Below are 17,355 nucleotides of genomic sequence, written 5' to 3'. Positions count from 1 at the left end.
TATAGATAAGGCAATTCCAACTCTCGGGACAAAATGTTTTTGTAATGGCCACGGTAAACCTCGGCCCTCACAAAAAAAAAAAAAAAAAATTCTGCATGCGGTTGGAATTACCATATCTATACCTCACAACGGTGACAGATTCTATTAATACGAAATTTCTATCCTACATGGGATATCACTCGCACTCGTTTAACATGACGTCGTTGGTAATATATGACGTCATATTAATGTGATATGGTGACGAGAGGTCATTCGACACATTTTAAAATCAATATCTTGTTATTAAAACCTTCATTATAAAATCTATATTGTTAATTTGCAGTGTTAAATTTTATTTATTTAACACATGAAACAAACACGATAAATATGATAGTGTAGTTTATTTATGATAAAATGGTAAACAAAATGTTACATGTTCAGCCATCTTTATCTATTCGTGTAAAATAATGGTTTGTTTACCGAATGGATGAAAGAAAAAATACGTCATCATATGCGGTCATGTGGGATAGAAAAAGTGCACCATCGGTGGGGGAAAGTTCGACCATGGAACTTGGCATGCCTCATCCCAGATCCAAATTTACTCCACCTCGGGTGTACTCTCTCTCTCTCTCTCTCTCTCTCTCTCTCTCTCTCTCTCTCTCTCTCTCTCTCTCTCTCTCTCTCTCTCTCTCTCTCTCTCTCTCTCTCAGCAGTAATCAAATCTCAATTGATTTTTGTATGGAAACAAAAATGCTCTTTAGTATACACATAAAACAGTATATTAACCCATAGTTGGCTAAGTTGAGATCAATACAAACACTAACCTGGGTTAAATGTTATGACCCGACTGAATCTACTTAGATCAGATGACCTGAAAATAATAATTAATAATAATGAGAAGAAGGTAACGATAATTTAATTCCAACCATTGTTGTATGAAAAAATATTGTTAGTTTGATCCTATTTAAAACGTTTTAGTGCAGGTACGGTTTTTAGCAGATAAGGATACATATATATGGAAAAATTGGAGGAATGGCATTACCATCTTATTTAATGAAAAGGAATGGCATTACCATCTTACTTTAATGAACAGGAATGGCATTACCATCTATTTTAATGAACAGGAATGGCATTACCATCTTATTTAATGAACAGGAATGGCATTACCATCTTACTTTAATGAACAGGAATGGCATTACCATCTTACTTTAATGAACAAGGATGGCATTACCATCTTATTTAATGAACAGGAATGGCATTACCATCTTACTTTAATGAACAGGAATGGCATTACCATCTTACTTTAATGAACAGGAATGGCATTACCATCTTACTTTAATGAACAAGAATGGCATTACCATCTTATTTAATGAACAGGAATGGCATTACCATCTTACTTTAATGAACAAGAATGGCATTACCATCTTACTTTAATGAACAGGAATGGCATTACCATCTTATTTAATGAACAGGAATGGCATTACCATCTTACTTTAATGAACAGGAATGTCATTACCATCTTATTTAATGAACAGGAATGGCATTACCATCTTACTTTAATGAACAGGAATGTCATTACCATCTTACTTTAATGAACAGGAATGTCATTACCATCTTATTTAATGAACAGGAATGTCATTACCATCTTACTTTAATGAAAAATTGTTTTATTAGTATGATAACTTACGACTTGTTCCCTAAACCACCATGTGACGAAGTGTGTATTTTTATATATACCAAGCCTAAAAACTATAGAATAATAAGCTTTTGTCTGCATTAACATGTTGTCCTACAGGTCTGTTGATGACCTCCGAAAAAAACAAACGTTTTTTTTCACAATTAGCTAATAGTTTTCAGGATTTTTATATTGTTTGGAAAGTAATAAGCCCATTTATTACCCAAATGGTTAAATATATATATATATATATATATATATATACGCCAAGTGGGACACTTCGACGTCATCGATTGTTGCACTACAACCTTACAGGAATGTTAACCAAACGAGTAGAGTGATATAAATTAAAATCGATAATGGGTAATAAATATGATATTAAACTTGCCATCATTTCGTATCATGTTTATGTCCTTCGTGAAATAAATCCATTGTCTCACGCTCAAGCGTGTGACAGTTAAAAATTATTTCACTCGGGACACAAACATGATACGAACTGGAAGGTCGTTTAATATCCTATAAATAAGTGTACAAACATATCAGCATTCTGTTGTATAGAGTGTCTAAGTAATATATGTGTTGTGCATTTCTGTATAGTGGGTTTGCAATGAATTTGGCGAGATATATATTTATTGCTGGGATGTTTCTTTTTTTTATATAAAACTTTACACATTCTTTTAAATAACTTGGCTTAATCTTACCTTGTTCTTAACAGAACGGAATCCTTGTTTGTAATAGTTGTAGATTCTGTCACCTTAAGCCAGGTGGTCCCGTTATCAGAGCTGTATTCCACAGGCAGGCCCGGGAAGGTGGTCGATACCTCCAATCTCTGATTCTTAATTCTAAACAAATGGAGTTCATAAATTGATAAAATATCTTTACTCAGGGCGAATATATGGGTCATTCCATTTTAATTCAACACACTTTTTGACGTCATCGTCTCCAATCTCCTAGACATTTTGTAGGCTGATTGGCATCATTGATACACATCGAACCCAACTTACACCACTTTGTGATAATTATCTCAGAATTAACATGACTTCTTGACTTCAAACACCTGTATCTCCGCTAATGTTTTACATAGAGGCTTGATGTGTATACAATTTTAAAGCTTTTTTCAAGCCCTGCTTTTATTTTTTACAAACAATGCTATTAAAACAAAATTTATTTTTTAAAAGTAACTCATTTTAAAGGGACATGCCTGAGTTTGCTGCATTGTAAAATGTTTCCGACTAATAAAATATTTCTACGATTAAACTTACATATTAAATATATTTTCTTGTTTAGAATGGCAGTGTCTGTATATTCAATGTGTTTCTGGTCGTCTTAATGTTTGTAAGAAGCCCAAACTGGATTTTATCTTCAAATAATTTCGTACGTACGAAAAACTATTTTTTTAGGTAATAAAATGAAATTTAATTTTGTACAAATATTAGAACGATCAGAAACACGTTTAATATGCAGCCAATAATATTTTATGCAGAAAAATATATTTGATATGTAATTACAATCGTCTCTGTTAGTCGATAACATTTTAACAAGTGCAGCAAATTGAGGAATGTCCCTTTAAACAATCTTTGTTTGGTATCTTATATATCGTTATGTCAACACTTTGACAGGAGAAACGATAAACACTGCAGAATGTTTTTAAACTACGAATATTTAGTGTTTAACATGGGTATTTCAACACATAATTATAGACTATTAAACGAGCTTCCATTTCGTATCATGTTTATGTCCCTCGTGAAATAATTTTCAATTGTCACGAACTTTAGCGAGTGACAATGAAAATTATTTCACGAGGGACATAAACATGATACGAAATGGTAGCGAGTTTAATATCCTATTTATTACCCATAATTGATCTTAATTTATATCACTCATCTCGGTTCGTTGACGTTCTTGTAACTTGTGTAAGGTTGTAGTGCGCCAATTGATGACGTCATCGTGTGACGTCAAAAGTGTTACGTCCCAGTTGGCATTCTAGTGGGACGTATCACTTTGATATGTACCAAGATATTTTTAACCATATGAGTAATAATCTATTCATACTAAACCAGAGCATGGAACCTTTCTTATGCACACTTTTGCATTTTTGTACTGATGTTGATCATCACATTATTGTTGTATTTACCATAGTTTGACACCCAGTAGCCGATGTATTTTTCGTGCTGGGGTGTCGTTAAACATTTATTCATTCATTATTATGCACTCTCCTAAAGACAGACCAGTATATATCTTCATTTTTTGTCCACCAATCTATTTGTTCTATTATTCCAATTTTATTATTTTGTCTGCCGTGTAACATTAGTAATTGTAAAATGTAGGGAGATACCTTAAAATACGAGGGGTGATTGATAAGTTCGTGGTAGAAGAAGTCAGTTTTAGAAAATCAATTACAGTTATTTTTCAACATAGTCCCCTCCTACATTAACATACTTAATACAGCGGTCATGGAGCAGACGGATCCCTTCTGTGTAGAAGGCGCCATTTTGGGCCCCCAGAAAGTGGTCCACAGCATTCATAACATCATCATCATCTGTGGCAAAATGATTACCACCGAGCTCCTTTTTCATGTTCGGGAAGAGGTAGTAGTCATCGCCTGTTGGTCAATTCCCAACGTTAATACAAACGTTAATAAATATTGTTTAAAAACCCACACAAAAACCCAATACATACCAAAGTGTTTAGTGTGCCGATCGTGGAATTACATGTGAGAAAATGTCGGCCTTAAGGGTAAGAAAGTTTAATGATCAGGAACCTAATACCCAGCGATCTGGCACATATAACAATTATTTTCTATAAAATGACATTAGTGGCTATAAAATTTGTATGCATATTTGCCTGGCTGAGGGTTATATATCCTGAAAGGAACAGCCTCTGCTGTCCAGCTCTTTCTCCCAGGATACTCGAGCTAAATGTGGCCAGAGTACACCCATTTTACATTAAAACAAACATGTACTGCATGTTCATGGATTGCAATTCACAAAGATGTCTTCATTGTTAACAAGGGGGCGGGACGTATCCCAGTGGTACAGCGCTCGCTCGATGCGCGATCGGTGTGGGATCGATCCTCGTCGGTGGACCCAGTGGGCTATTTCTCGTTCCAGCCAGTGCACCACGACTGGTTTATCACAGGCCGTGGTATGTACTACCCTGTCTGTGGGATGATGCATACAAAAGATCCCTTGCTGCTAATCGAAAATAGTAGCCCATGAAGTGGCGACAGCGGGTTTCCTTTCTCAATATCTGTGTGGTCTTTAACCATATGTCTGACGCCATATAACCGTAAATAAAATGTGTTGAGTGCGTCGTTAAATAAAACATTCCTTCTTCTTCTTCATTGTTAACAAGTTTCTCATATTTGCAAACTACACACTCTCCCGTATCATGGTCAATATAATATGTGCCATTACAAAGCTATGTGCCATAAAATAACCAAACTGCAGACTACTTGTGCAAAGATAATTTCAGTTTTTCGTCAACAAAATGGGAAGATAACTGTGATCTGTGGCCATCCGGTGTGGATATTTATGTACTCTGTCTCACCTAGCTCCTGGCAGGGGAATTCTGTACTTTATCCCGGCTGAATCAAGCCTCGGAAGTTCTCGTTTCCTGACGGCCACGGCGAAAGACAGCCAATCGGATTCCATATCGCGATCACGTGATTCCTTGTGAGCCATTATCTCCCAGGATGCCCGGTGCCATGCACGTTCTGCCAGCGCAAGGAGTCGCGGGAATACCATCGAGTGAAGATGGTCCGTGGTTCTGACGGTCTCACTCCACAGTTGTCCTTGAATACCTGTCACAATTAGATCGTCTGCTCAAAACCAGGTTCAAAGGTTAACATTAATTACTGTTACATTTCTTTCACTATAGAAGTATGGAGGGACCAGAATTGTATTGCCACCCCTCCCCCATCTCTAAAGATAATACACCCATCTATTTGTTGAAAGTGGCATTATTGAATTAGTGTTTTCCCTAGCTTGTTTTAGCATGGTGCAGAACCATACCTCACTAGTCTAGCACCATCTTACCTTAATCAGTGCCATGCTGCACTGAGATTAAAAAAGCCTTTTTCAATAATTAATTCTAAAATTGCCATGATAAAACACTAAAAAAAAATGTATTATTAATTAATAAAAATGTCTCTATTATATATTTTGCTATTCATTTATTGCCAAATTTCTAGAGAAAACACTATGAATTAATACTAGCCCCTCCCGTTGCAGGACCTTGTATCTTCCGACATGTAACAAGGCCTAGGTTACGGTGTTCATGCAAAAAACAAACATCTACCTCTCAATTCTACAATTCTACACCATAGGCTTAAAAAGTGGGGAGAAGGACAGAGGGCACTGCCCCCCCCCCCCCCCCATCCCCCGAGTTCTGGACATGCATTACTTCAGATGGAACTCAAATTAATATATAACTACCCCTATCCTACACACCAGTTGCTATAATCTTTTGACGCCAATGTGCGCTAATTCTAAGGGAAAGAGAGGAAGCAGAATAAAGGCTATTGTACTAAATACCTTCATGAAAATTAGGGTTGTGGTTAGTTTGCAATTAGACAAGGTTTACCTGATTAAAAACGCTAAAATCTCCTGACTACAAACACAAATCGTAAACTATATTCGTGTTTCTTTTGGTTTTCAGTAAAATATGAATACTGGATTTCACCAAGTATTATGAACAATTTAAAAAGCGTCCAAGGCGTAATCATTTTTGCTACCCTCGCCCGTTCTAAAAGCGTAAACAAAACTGTTGATTATGTAATTTAAGTTGCGTTGCTGTTGCTGTTTTTGCATTTAAAAACCGTCGTGACACAGTTTAATTAATTTAGGTAAATTTCGGTGTCGTATTTATCATTCTTTTTCCCATCAAACAACTTTTTTTTACTATTACAAACGTACGCAAATTTAACATGAATTCTTACTAAAAAATAATTACCTACAATGTTCTGTGGATCACTAAGGGGAGGGCAGTATAGACCGTCTGTGCCGCACGCTTCTTCTCTCGTAATTGCCTCCCCTGATCGCTTAACGTCTATATTGGCATAGAGATTTTCCGGCATGAACGTGAACGTTTTCTTCGTATCCGTGTACCTGGTTGCCCAGTAGTTTCCGCGCTCCAAAGGATCCGGTTCGTAAGGGTGGTCGAAATACAGGTGAGTTGCCTGGCACATCACAACCTTATACAAATAATAAAGGAAAGAAATGTGCGTTTATGGTCAGCGCACTTTGACCTATCTTGTGTCTTCAAGTGCTATTCTATTATACGTGAGGATAACGTTAGAGATGACTGCGTGTAATAATTCGGCGAACGTCGACGACCAAACGGTAGCCAGCTACTGTGTCTGAAATACGTATTTTCCCCCCTAAATCTGATAACACAGACGTTTAGTTCGAGTCGAGTGCGCGTGATACGACCACTAAACATTAGCGTGACAGTCGAGTCACTTCTCCCCATACTTACGACAGCACAACAATAACGGGCGTTTCACATAGGGGCGTCGGATTGCTTCGTCTAGTGTCGATACCGGTTACCAACATGTAAGTTTAATTCCATGTTTAGGTCTCACTATGCAGTTCAATTCCAGTTGAGAGTTGATTGACGACGGTCCACCACCGTTCCTAATTGTGACACATGTTATGGTTCACATATTCACTTCTAGGAAATGGTGAAGAATTAGAGCAATATGTATGTTTAATGGTAAGCCTTCTGGCTGTATTTTGCCCATGTTATTTTGTAATGTTGTGCACTGATTTTTTGGGACATGAGTGTATAGAGCAAGAGACAGCCAGAGTGAATCGCTTAATGAACCACCTGTTCGGACCGGTACTACAGCCAGATGCGGCCATATAGCAAAAATACCGAGACGGAGTGAAAATAAATGCTTATATAATGTATGTTCGCGGTGATGTATGTTGTTAGTGCCAACGAGAATCCGTTCTATTGACAATCTCCATTTTAATTTTGGCAATTTAACATGGATATCAATGGCAGATGACATCTTTGTAGTGAGACTTTAGACTCGGGAATAATCAAACTAAAGGTATGCGACATCAGATTTAGGAAAACATACAGCTGGCTACCATTTGGTCGTCGACGATTGCCGAAGTATTGCACACAGTCATCTCTAGCGTTATCCTCACATATAATAGAATAACGCTAGAGGACACTCGAGCTAACTTAAACCTAACATAAGGCCCGTTAGTATCTAACAAATCGTTATTAAGACATTGTGTCACTACAGGAAAGGAGTCGGGCTCGTAGGAACGATATCTGGAACTGGGGAAAGAGCGCACTCTCTAAAGGAAGGGCACAGTCACTAGGGGTGGGTGGGGTAGACACAAGCCATATTTTATATTTATGTATATAGAGGTGGACACAATTTTTATTTTTTATCAAGTCCTTGGGTGTACCAGTCGTGGGATGCTGACTGAAACGGTGAAAACGCCATTGTGGGGAAACCCATCAAATACACTGAATTTTAAATCTATCAAAAGTCGATTAACGAAACCTCGTTAGTTGATTATTTGAAATTTACAAAGAGACGGACATAGAAAAAGAGGGACAGATAGTACGAGAGAGAGAGAGAGAGAGAGAGAGAGAGAGAGAGAGAGAGAGAGAGGAGAGAGAGAGAGAGAGAGAGTAAAGTTTGTTTTTTATTTAACGACGCCACTAGAGCACATTGATTTTTAATCTTATCATCGGCTATTGGACGTCAAACATATGGTCATTCTGACACTGTTTTTAGAGGAAACCCGCTGTCGCCACATAGGCTACTCTTCTTTACGACAGGCAGCAAGGGATCTTTTATTTGCGCTTCCCACAGGCAGGATAGCACAAACCATGGCCTTTGTTGAACCAGTTATGGATCACTGGTCGGTGCAAGTGGTTTACACCTACCCATTGAGCCTTGCGGAGCACTCACTCAGGGTTTGGAGTCGGTATCTGGATTAAAAATCCCATGCCTCGACTGGGATCCGAACCCAGTACCTACCAGCCTGTAGACCGATGGCCTGCCACAACGCCACCGAGGCCGGTAGAGAGAGAGAGAGACAGACAGACAGACAGACAGACAGACAGAGAGAGAGAGAGAGAGAGAGAGAGAGAGAGAGAGAGAGAGAGAGAGAGAGAGAGAGAGAGAGAGAGAGAGACAGACAGACAGACAGAGAGAGAGAGGACTAGAATACTTGATAGAACGCTAGCCAGAGTTGCATTGATCGTAGGATCGGTCCCTCTCGGTGGACCCATTCTTTCACTTTTTCACCCGTCAAAACCATTGCCGCTGTATGGTTCACTTTTGACCTGTTCTTCAGATATGACCATTTAAATGGACCTGTCGTTCTCACTTCCCATCACTCCTGCAATACTAGTTAAATGAATTTAATTTTTACTTCTCCTTAGGATATGAATTTATATGGTATCAATAGAATATCATATATATTGAAAGCAAGACGTGTTTTATTTATCGACGCACTCAACACGTTTTATTTACGGTTATATGACGTCAGACATATGGTTAAGGACCACACAGATATTAAGAGAGGAAACCCCCTGTCGCCACTTCATGGGCTACTCTTTCAGATTAGCAGCAAGGAATCTTTTATATGCACCATCCCACAGACAGGGTAGTACATACCACGGCCTTTGATATACCAGTCGTCTGTGCACTGGCTGGAACGAGAACTAGCCCAGTGGGCCCACCGACAGGGATCGATCCCACACCGACCGCGCATCGAGCGAACGCTGTACCACTGGGCTACATCCCGACCCACCATATATATTGAAGGACTTTCCATAATCTAAATTAGCGGAGTAATTAATCACTACACTCGATTTGTTTTTCACTTCGAGATTAATGTTCTCACCTTATATCCGCTGTTAGCTAGCTTGTACGCACGACCTGCAGATCCCGTCTCCCAGACGTTGTCCCACGCATGCGCATAAACCCTCCTGTTTTCAACTCCCGATAAATTGAAAGGCGTGCCCGTTAACCCGAGGTGCATCAACCCGTCTTCCCACCCTGCAACGCTGAGATGACGTGACGCGGTGATTTTCGCGACTTTCCTAAAGAAGAGTTCTTTCAGTTCCGACGCGTTGACCTCGGTCGCATTTCGAAGAGTTCGACAGTGTTTGGATTTCGTCCACGCTCCGACTGCCACGTCACTTCCGCCGAAGTGAAACACCGTCAGCGGCTGCGCCTGCGAGTGAATCACGGCTATTTCCTGTATGACGTAATCGATGAACCTAAAAGTTGATTCCATGCACGGGTTCATTGCGTTGTCGTCGAACATCTGGGTGGAGAGATATCTCGACGGATCACCCTTCTCTGATAACAGATATTCCCGAGCCTCTTCTGCCCGCCTAAGCTTTCGAAACTTCTTGTACCGTGCGTTCATCGCCTTTATGGCCGCATGCGCATGACTGGGCATAGCTACTTCCGGTATCACATGGATGTGCCTCCTTTCTGCCTGTCGGAGGATTTCTTGGTAGTCTGCTACAGTGTAAAACCCGGATCCGGAAGTGTCTGCGGTGGGCCCTGACCCGAGCTGTGGAAGGAGGCATTTTGTTTCTGTAAGATCGTGACAGTGTTTGGATCCAACCTGAAGAAAAAGAGGAACGATAACCTAGATTCAATCCATAAAAAACGGACACTTAAGTCTGGTTAACTCTAACATATCTGGGTAAAGATACAACAGAGTGAAACAAGAGTTTGTGTAGTCGAAACGGGGAAATACCCTTGCAAACTGACTAACGCTCGTTTACATAACTGTTGCTTCTCTGAAGTACGTGCCTTTTTAAAAGAAAATAATATGAAAAAAATGTATTAGAGACCAGGATGAACAGTAAACACTACGGATGGACGGCAATGGATAATCTAAACAATAAAATGTAAATAATATCTGATTTAAATTATCAAAAGCCTTAATTGAAAAATATGCAGTTAAAAGGAGAGAGAGAGAGAGAGAGAGAGAGAGAGAGAGAGAGAGAGAGAGAGAGAGAGAGAGAGAGAGAGAGAGAGAGAGAGAGAGAGAGAGAGGATCTTCTTGTAATGTTTGTACTATTCAAAAACATTTTATTTTATTGTCATGTGTGCTTTGCGTGTTTGTGGAATCATTAGTTTGGTTGTCTGACATTTAAACATTTACAATGTATAATACTAAGAACATTAGCCGTATTCTCATATAAACAGAATTGGGCTGGGGGTTATGCCCCTCGAATAACCTCCGTGAGTTCTGACAGCCCTGGGATCTGTAGCCTCCAGCCCTCGTCGTCCGTGAGGTGGAAATGCAGCTTGTTGAGCTTGTACGTGGACATCACGTCTAGGAGCTTGATCACGTCTTCCTTGGGTCGAAAATTCCTCCCTACGTCCAGGAGCACCCCTCTGTACTGATATCGGGGCGCGTCTTTAACATCCGTCTTGTAGACAATTCCTCCGGCGGACATTAAACTCAACAGTGTCTGCACGCCGTAGAAGACGCCCGAGCGGCCTTGACCTTGGATTGATATTACTCTGAGAGCAGGATCAATGGAGAGTGTGTAAGCGTCCTCGCTGTCTGTGAGGACGTTGCCGCTGATGTTGACGTAGCCGGTGCTAAGACGGACGATGTTTTTCGGCAAATCTGTCTGTGACAATTCTATGTTGGATTTCTCTGAAGAAAACAAAAATAAAATAAAATTTTAGCAATTTAATAACACATAAGCAAAACAAACTCAACTCTATGATAATACTTTGGATTTCTCTAAAGATAAATACTATTTTGGGCCTGTTGAAAGAATACTGAGTTATGTAGGATAAGATATTCAATCAAATATACTACGAATGTATTGTCTATGCAGCAGACGACAATCTTCACCAAAGATAAGTAGTACTATCATACTAAAATACAATTATTATTGTTACTGATTGTTTTGGGAGTTTGTTTGTTTGTTTTAATGATTGTACATACAAATAGAATAGAACATTTTAGTAATTTTCAAAGCACTTTTTATTTTACTTTTTTTTGGACATAAAACCAAACTGAAATTGTTGACCAAAAAAATAATAACAAAAAATAAAACAAAAACAAAACAACAAAATACAACAACAGCAAAGAAACCCAACAACAAACAAAACAAAACAAGAATCATGGACGGGTATAGTACGACCCTTCTGGACTACCTCTTAGATATAAAGCTTCGGTTTCCACTCCTCGCTGGGCGTAAATCTTCCATATCCTGTCAACCACCGTACTCGACTGTTTGTTGATAGTCACGTGATGCGGGGAAGGGATAACTCTAATCTCTTCCTTGTCTGCGACTTCCGGAAGTTTGTTTCTCTCATAACGTTCTTGGGCTGCATAAAATAAAATTAAGATCGTGAAGTGAGTAAGCCACTGGATTTAAGGATGGTAGATACTGGGTTCGCCTCTCGGTACCGGCTCCCATCCAGAGCGAGTACAAAGACTCAACGAGTAGGTGAAAGACAACTAAATTGCCTTCTCTCCGAGCTCTCTCACTAAACACTAAAAACTAACCACTAACTCACTGTCCTGGACAGAAAGCCCACATAGCTGAGGTGTGTGCCATGAACAGCGTGCTTGAGCCTTAATAAAACCACGAAAACACATTAAAAGCAAGAATACTACTGACTATCTTTACTGTGTGTTGTAAAGTATTGTTTATACATTGTGCTATTTCTCGCTCCAGCCAGTGCACCACGACTGGTATATCAAAGGCCGTGGTGTGTGCTATCATGTCTGTGAAATGGTGCATATAAAAGACCCCATGCTGCTAATCGAAAAGAATAGCCCATGAAGTGGCGACAGCGGGTTTCCTCTCTCAATATCTGTGTGGTCCTTAACCATATGTCCGACGCCATGTAACCGTAAATACAATGTGTTGAGTGCGTCATTAAATAAAACATTTCCTTCCTTTCTTTTAATAACAAGTAGGACATGAAGACTACGTAGCGAGAAGATTAAAATACGTTTTTGTACGTAGAGAATAATACATTAGTGGCCGTTAGATCCATTTACCTCACAACGAGTTGCGAGATAAATGGTATCTAACGAACACGAATGTATTATTTTATTTCTTACATATCCTCAAAAAACAGGTTTTAAGCAAATTGTAACATTTCTATCAAGTAAAAGATTTTACAATCCTTTGCACTTGTAGTTTCCTTACGTGTCACAGACACATGATTGCCAGGTTAACTTTACGTCACTGTGTAAGCGATTTCCATCGTGCTTTTGTTTAATGGACGTAAGACATTGGCCACCTGGTCATCACCTAGGAGCAGTCAGTCGTATGTCTTGAAATTGTTAACACAAGTACATTTGTAAAGAATTATGAGTTATCAAAAATAACACATGGTGTTTTCATCAACTGGTGTGTAACAATATTGTGTTGTGTTATTTAGCAATAACCCTAAAGGTTTGTTGTTGATGGGGGGTGGGGGGGGGTATTTTCTTTCTTTTGATTTATTGAATAGTTATTTATTCATTTTGTTTATTTAGTGTGGATTTTTTTCTGTGGTTTTTATTGTTACTGCTGTTATTGTTACTGTTGTTATCATTGTTGTTGTTGTTATATTTTGTTGTTGTTTTGTTGTTGTTTTGGAGGGTTAGTTTGTGTTTGTGTTTTGGAGTTCTTGTTTTTCCCGTTTTTGTTTGTTCATCTTTATTACTTGTATTTGCTACATCCTAGTTTTGCTTTTATTTGCGGTTATGTTGGTTATTTTATTTTATTTTTATTTATTTTTGTTGGTGGGGGTTGGTTGTTTATGGTCTTTTGCTGTTGTTGTTTGTCTGTTTGGTGTTGTTTGTTGTTGTTTTTGGTTGTTTTTATTTCGGGGGGGGGGAGTAGGAGGGGTATGTGCGTTGCGGGGTGAGGGGGTCAGTTGACACTAATGCAATACAACAATTACTTACCTGTAAATGGGTTATACCGATCCGTATTGTACCGCTTCCACTGTTGAGGTTTCGTGAAGTCCCCAATGAATTCCAGACCCTCACCCACGGTGCTCTCTATTAGTCTTGGCTCGAGGCCAGGAACCACCACATACCAGTCAGGGAAGAAATCCGTCTTAGCGACCGCCCATCGCTGACCTTTATATTTGACCTTTCTGCTACTTCCTGGCGGGAACTCGCAGAAGTCGTCTGTCGGCTCCAACCAAAAGAGCGACCCTTTGGAGTGGTGCACTCTGACCCCTTGACCTCCCACAACAAGGTCTTCCGGATTGGGTGAACGTTCAACAGGAAGGTGTGTGGGTTCGATTAGCGACCCGCTTGAGAAGAATATCTTCCAGTTGCCATGTTTCGTTATGACGTGCGTTCCTTTGTTGGTGAGCGATATTTCGGCCAGATATGTGTCGTGTTCCTTCGTGTTGTCAGTGGCAACGATTTGAATCTTGAGGTTCTTGGCAACGTCGTCTAGTATCGACTGATTCCATGTTTTGGAGTGGACAATAACTGAAATATATAAGAAAATTAGAAAATACATGTACACTTAGTGTGAAATCAGGGGCGTAGGTATGTTGTGTGTGGGTTGCTTTGGTTCTTGTTGGGGTTTGTGTGTTTGTGTGTGTGTGTGTGTGTGTGTTTTGCGCGCGCATGTGTGTATGTGCGTGTGTGTATGTGTGTGTGTGTGTGTGTGTGTATGTGTGTGTGTATGTGTGTATATGTGTGTGTATGTGTGTATGTGTTTGTGTGTATCTGTGTGTATGTATGTATGTGTGTGTGTGTGTGTGTGTGTATGTGTGTGTGTGTGTTTATGTGTGTGTGTGTGATTTTGTGTTTGTGTGTGTGTATGTGTGTGTGTGTGTGTTTATGTGTGTGTCTGTGTGTGTATATGTGTGTGTGTGTGTGTCTATGTGTGAGTGTCTATGTGTGTGTCTCTGTGTGTGTGTGTGTGTGTGTGTGTGTCTCTGTGTGTGTGTGTGTGTTTAACAATTAAGATTTTGTATTAATTACATGTATATTCTTCTTTGGCATACTGGAAGTGAAATTGTTGTTTTAATCTGCCTAGTATAGTGGCTAATGTCTGCCTTGTGTTTTCCCCTTGTTGCTATTAGAATCGAGAGAGATCACTTAGAATTCGATAACGCAAAATTACAACAAAACTGAAAAGCGATAAATTGAAATGGTAGCTGGAAACAATATGAAGGAAGGAAGGAAATGTTTTATTTAACGACGCACTCATCACATTTTATTTACGGTTATATGGCGTCAGACATAAGGTTAAGGATCACACACATATTGAGAGAGGAAACCCGCTGTCGCCACTTCATGGGCTACTCTTTTCGATTAGCAGCAAGGGATCTTTATATGCACCATCCCATAGACAGAATAGCACATACCACGGCCTTTGATGTACCAGTCGTGGTGCACTGGCTGGAGCGAGAAATAGCGCAGTGGGCCCACTGACGGGGTTCGATCCCAAACCGACCGCGCATCAAGCGAGCGATGTACCACTGGGCTACGAAAACATATTATGAGGGCAACAACGCGAAGATAGTCCGATTAAGTGGCAATATGATTGCATTTAAATACGTTGAGACATTTTCTTAATGCATGACACACAAACGAAAGCTGACTTTGATAAAATCGCATGTTTCTACCATTAGTATTATTTATTTATTTATTTAAAAAAAACTAACAACACAAACCAAAAACAAACAAACAGGTGTAGACTTAACACTGGCGTAGGAAACGGGGGGAGGGGGTGGGGGTGGGGATGCACCCTTGCCCCCCTCCCCACACGCACACACTTTTCAGATATTTTGCTTTATATTTGCTTTATGATAGTGTAAAAGTGTGTAAATACAAAAGTGCTCCCCCCCCCCCACCGACACACACTTTTTGGCAACTTCCTACGCTCGTGCTTAATTTACAATGAGTTTATTCACAAATACAATGTCATTTCAAAAAGTATTCTAGTTCTCATCATTATTTTTTAAATTATTATTATGGGTAGGGACGGAGAGAGGGAATATTTGGTATTATTTTAATTTTTCATTTTGTTGGATATCAATAAAACCATTTTAATCATTTAAGGATGGGTGATTAATAAGCAACACCACTGTAGCACATTGATTTATTAATCAACGGCTATTGGATGTCACAACTATGGCCATTTTGACACAGTCATAGAGAGGAAACCCTCTACATGTTTCCCTTAGTAGCAAGGGATTTTTTATACGCACCATCCCACAGATACGATAGCACATACCACAGACTTTCATATACTAGTCGTGAACTGGCTGGTACGAGAAATATCCCAATGGGCCCACCAACGGGATCGATCCTAGACCGAACGCGCATCAGGCTTGCGCTTTACCACTGGGCTCGGCCCCACCCCAATAAGCAAGGTAATGTATATTTCTCTTTTTAATAATTCACTGACTTTACTTGAGGGAAGGATTTAATGATTTGTCATCGGATTTTTTTAATTGTTTTTATTTTTGCTTTATCATCATTGTCGTTGTTCTTGATGAGGTGGGTTTTGGTGTTGCTGTTGTGGTGGTGATGCTGGTGGTGGTGGTGGCGATGGTAGGTTTTGTTGTTGTTGTTTTGTGTGGGTGTTTTTTTTGTTGTTTGTTTGTTTTTGTTACTTCAATGTTGCCAAATGTGCTTTAAGTGTAATATATGTTATCACAGATTAGCAGCCAATCAGATGTCTTAAAATCGATATTCGACATGTCTAATATCGCCGTATTGTACCACAAAAATTATAGTGTCCTCACCAACGGGTGTGTCATAAATAAATAAAACATCATTAATCTCTACGCTAGATGCCAGGTTTCAACAAAGCATGCCATTATAAATACACAATGCGGTTAAATTCGGGAGACCGCTAAATTGTTACGTATAAGTGAACATTATTTACGATAATATTGTAAATATCACTGCAGTTACTCGTTCCACTTGTCCCTGCATGTTTTTATCAAATAAATTAATTTAATTTTCGATCAATATTTAAAAAACTTCTTCTTTTTTTTTGGTTTTAATCCCATACTTTTAAGAACGATTTTGGATACAGTGTGTCGATTTTAGGCGCAGATCCGGGGGGGGGGGGGGGGGGTTCGAGTGGGTCTGGACCCCCCCTGCTTACTACATTAAAAACAACCCCCACGCTCTCCCCCCTCTCTCTCTCTCTCTCTCTCTCTCTCTCTCTCTCTCTCTCTCTCTCACACACACACACACAATAAAGTGCATTTATCGCTAAATACACAGTTGCATATAAACGTCCCCGCAAAACAAAATCTGGATCCGCGCCTACATTTAGTATTTTAATGCTATATATTGCCATTGTGTATTTTAGGGTCGGGTGGTGATGAGAACTAAAGATATTTTTTTTAAATTAATTATGTTATTTAGAATTTCAGGAGCGGATTATCGGGGGATTTCCCAGTTGCACGGAACCCCACTCCCCCGGCTAAAACAAGCCAATAACCCCACCACGTAGATCTAAACTGATGTCCACCTAAAATTTACATATTGTTTCGGAACCCCCTCCCCCCTTACCTAAAGCATAATCCGCCCCTGAATTTCTATATGAAATAAAAGTGAAAATCGTACCTGCAATCAGTGGCACAAGGTATAACACAAGGTCCATTTTTCTCGTGATACCACCTTCCCGGGTGACCGTTCGAGCTCGGATATTAGACCCAGACCACGTGGCATTCCTTTAAAACGAAGTCGGAC

At 39.6% G+C, this 17,355-nt stretch overlaps 2 protein-coding genes across 2 annotated transcripts in view; both read right to left on the bottom strand.

Moving 5' to 3' along the window:
* The window catches only part of LOC121373138 (beta-hexosaminidase-like), a 23,607-nt gene extending 18,561 nt beyond the window's left edge, over positions 1-5,046 (bottom strand). The window contains exons 1-4 of the mRNA XM_041499590.1: positions 5,034-5,046; positions 4,094-4,256; positions 2,356-2,496; positions 804-850 (exon numbers count right to left, since the gene is read on the bottom strand). Coding sequence (XP_041355524.1) covers positions 804-850; positions 2,356-2,496; positions 4,094-4,256; positions 5,034-5,046 — 364 coding nt within the window. The remainder of the gene's footprint in view (positions 1-803; positions 851-2,355; positions 2,497-4,093; positions 4,257-5,033) is intronic.
* On the bottom strand, positions 5,022-17,355 carry LOC121373137 (beta-hexosaminidase-like). Its single transcript, XM_041499589.1, has 7 exons — positions 17,230-17,355; positions 13,582-14,121; positions 11,829-12,002; positions 10,892-11,319; positions 9,535-10,269; positions 6,608-6,848; positions 5,022-5,456 (listed from the first exon to the last, which is right to left on the bottom strand). The coding sequence occupies exons 1-7, from the start codon at positions 17,264-17,266 to the stop codon at positions 5,200-5,202; spliced, it is 2,412 nt and encodes an 803-aa protein (XP_041355523.1). The 5' UTR covers positions 17,267-17,355; the 3' UTR covers positions 5,022-5,199.

Source organism: Gigantopelta aegis, chromosome 5 (genome assembly GCF_016097555.1).
Source record: "Gigantopelta aegis isolate Gae_Host chromosome 5, Gae_host_genome, whole genome shotgun sequence".
Classification (NCBI taxonomy): Eukaryota; Metazoa; Mollusca; class Gastropoda; order Neomphalida; family Peltospiridae; genus Gigantopelta; species Gigantopelta aegis.
This window is presented reverse-complemented; position numbering and strand designations above follow the sequence as displayed.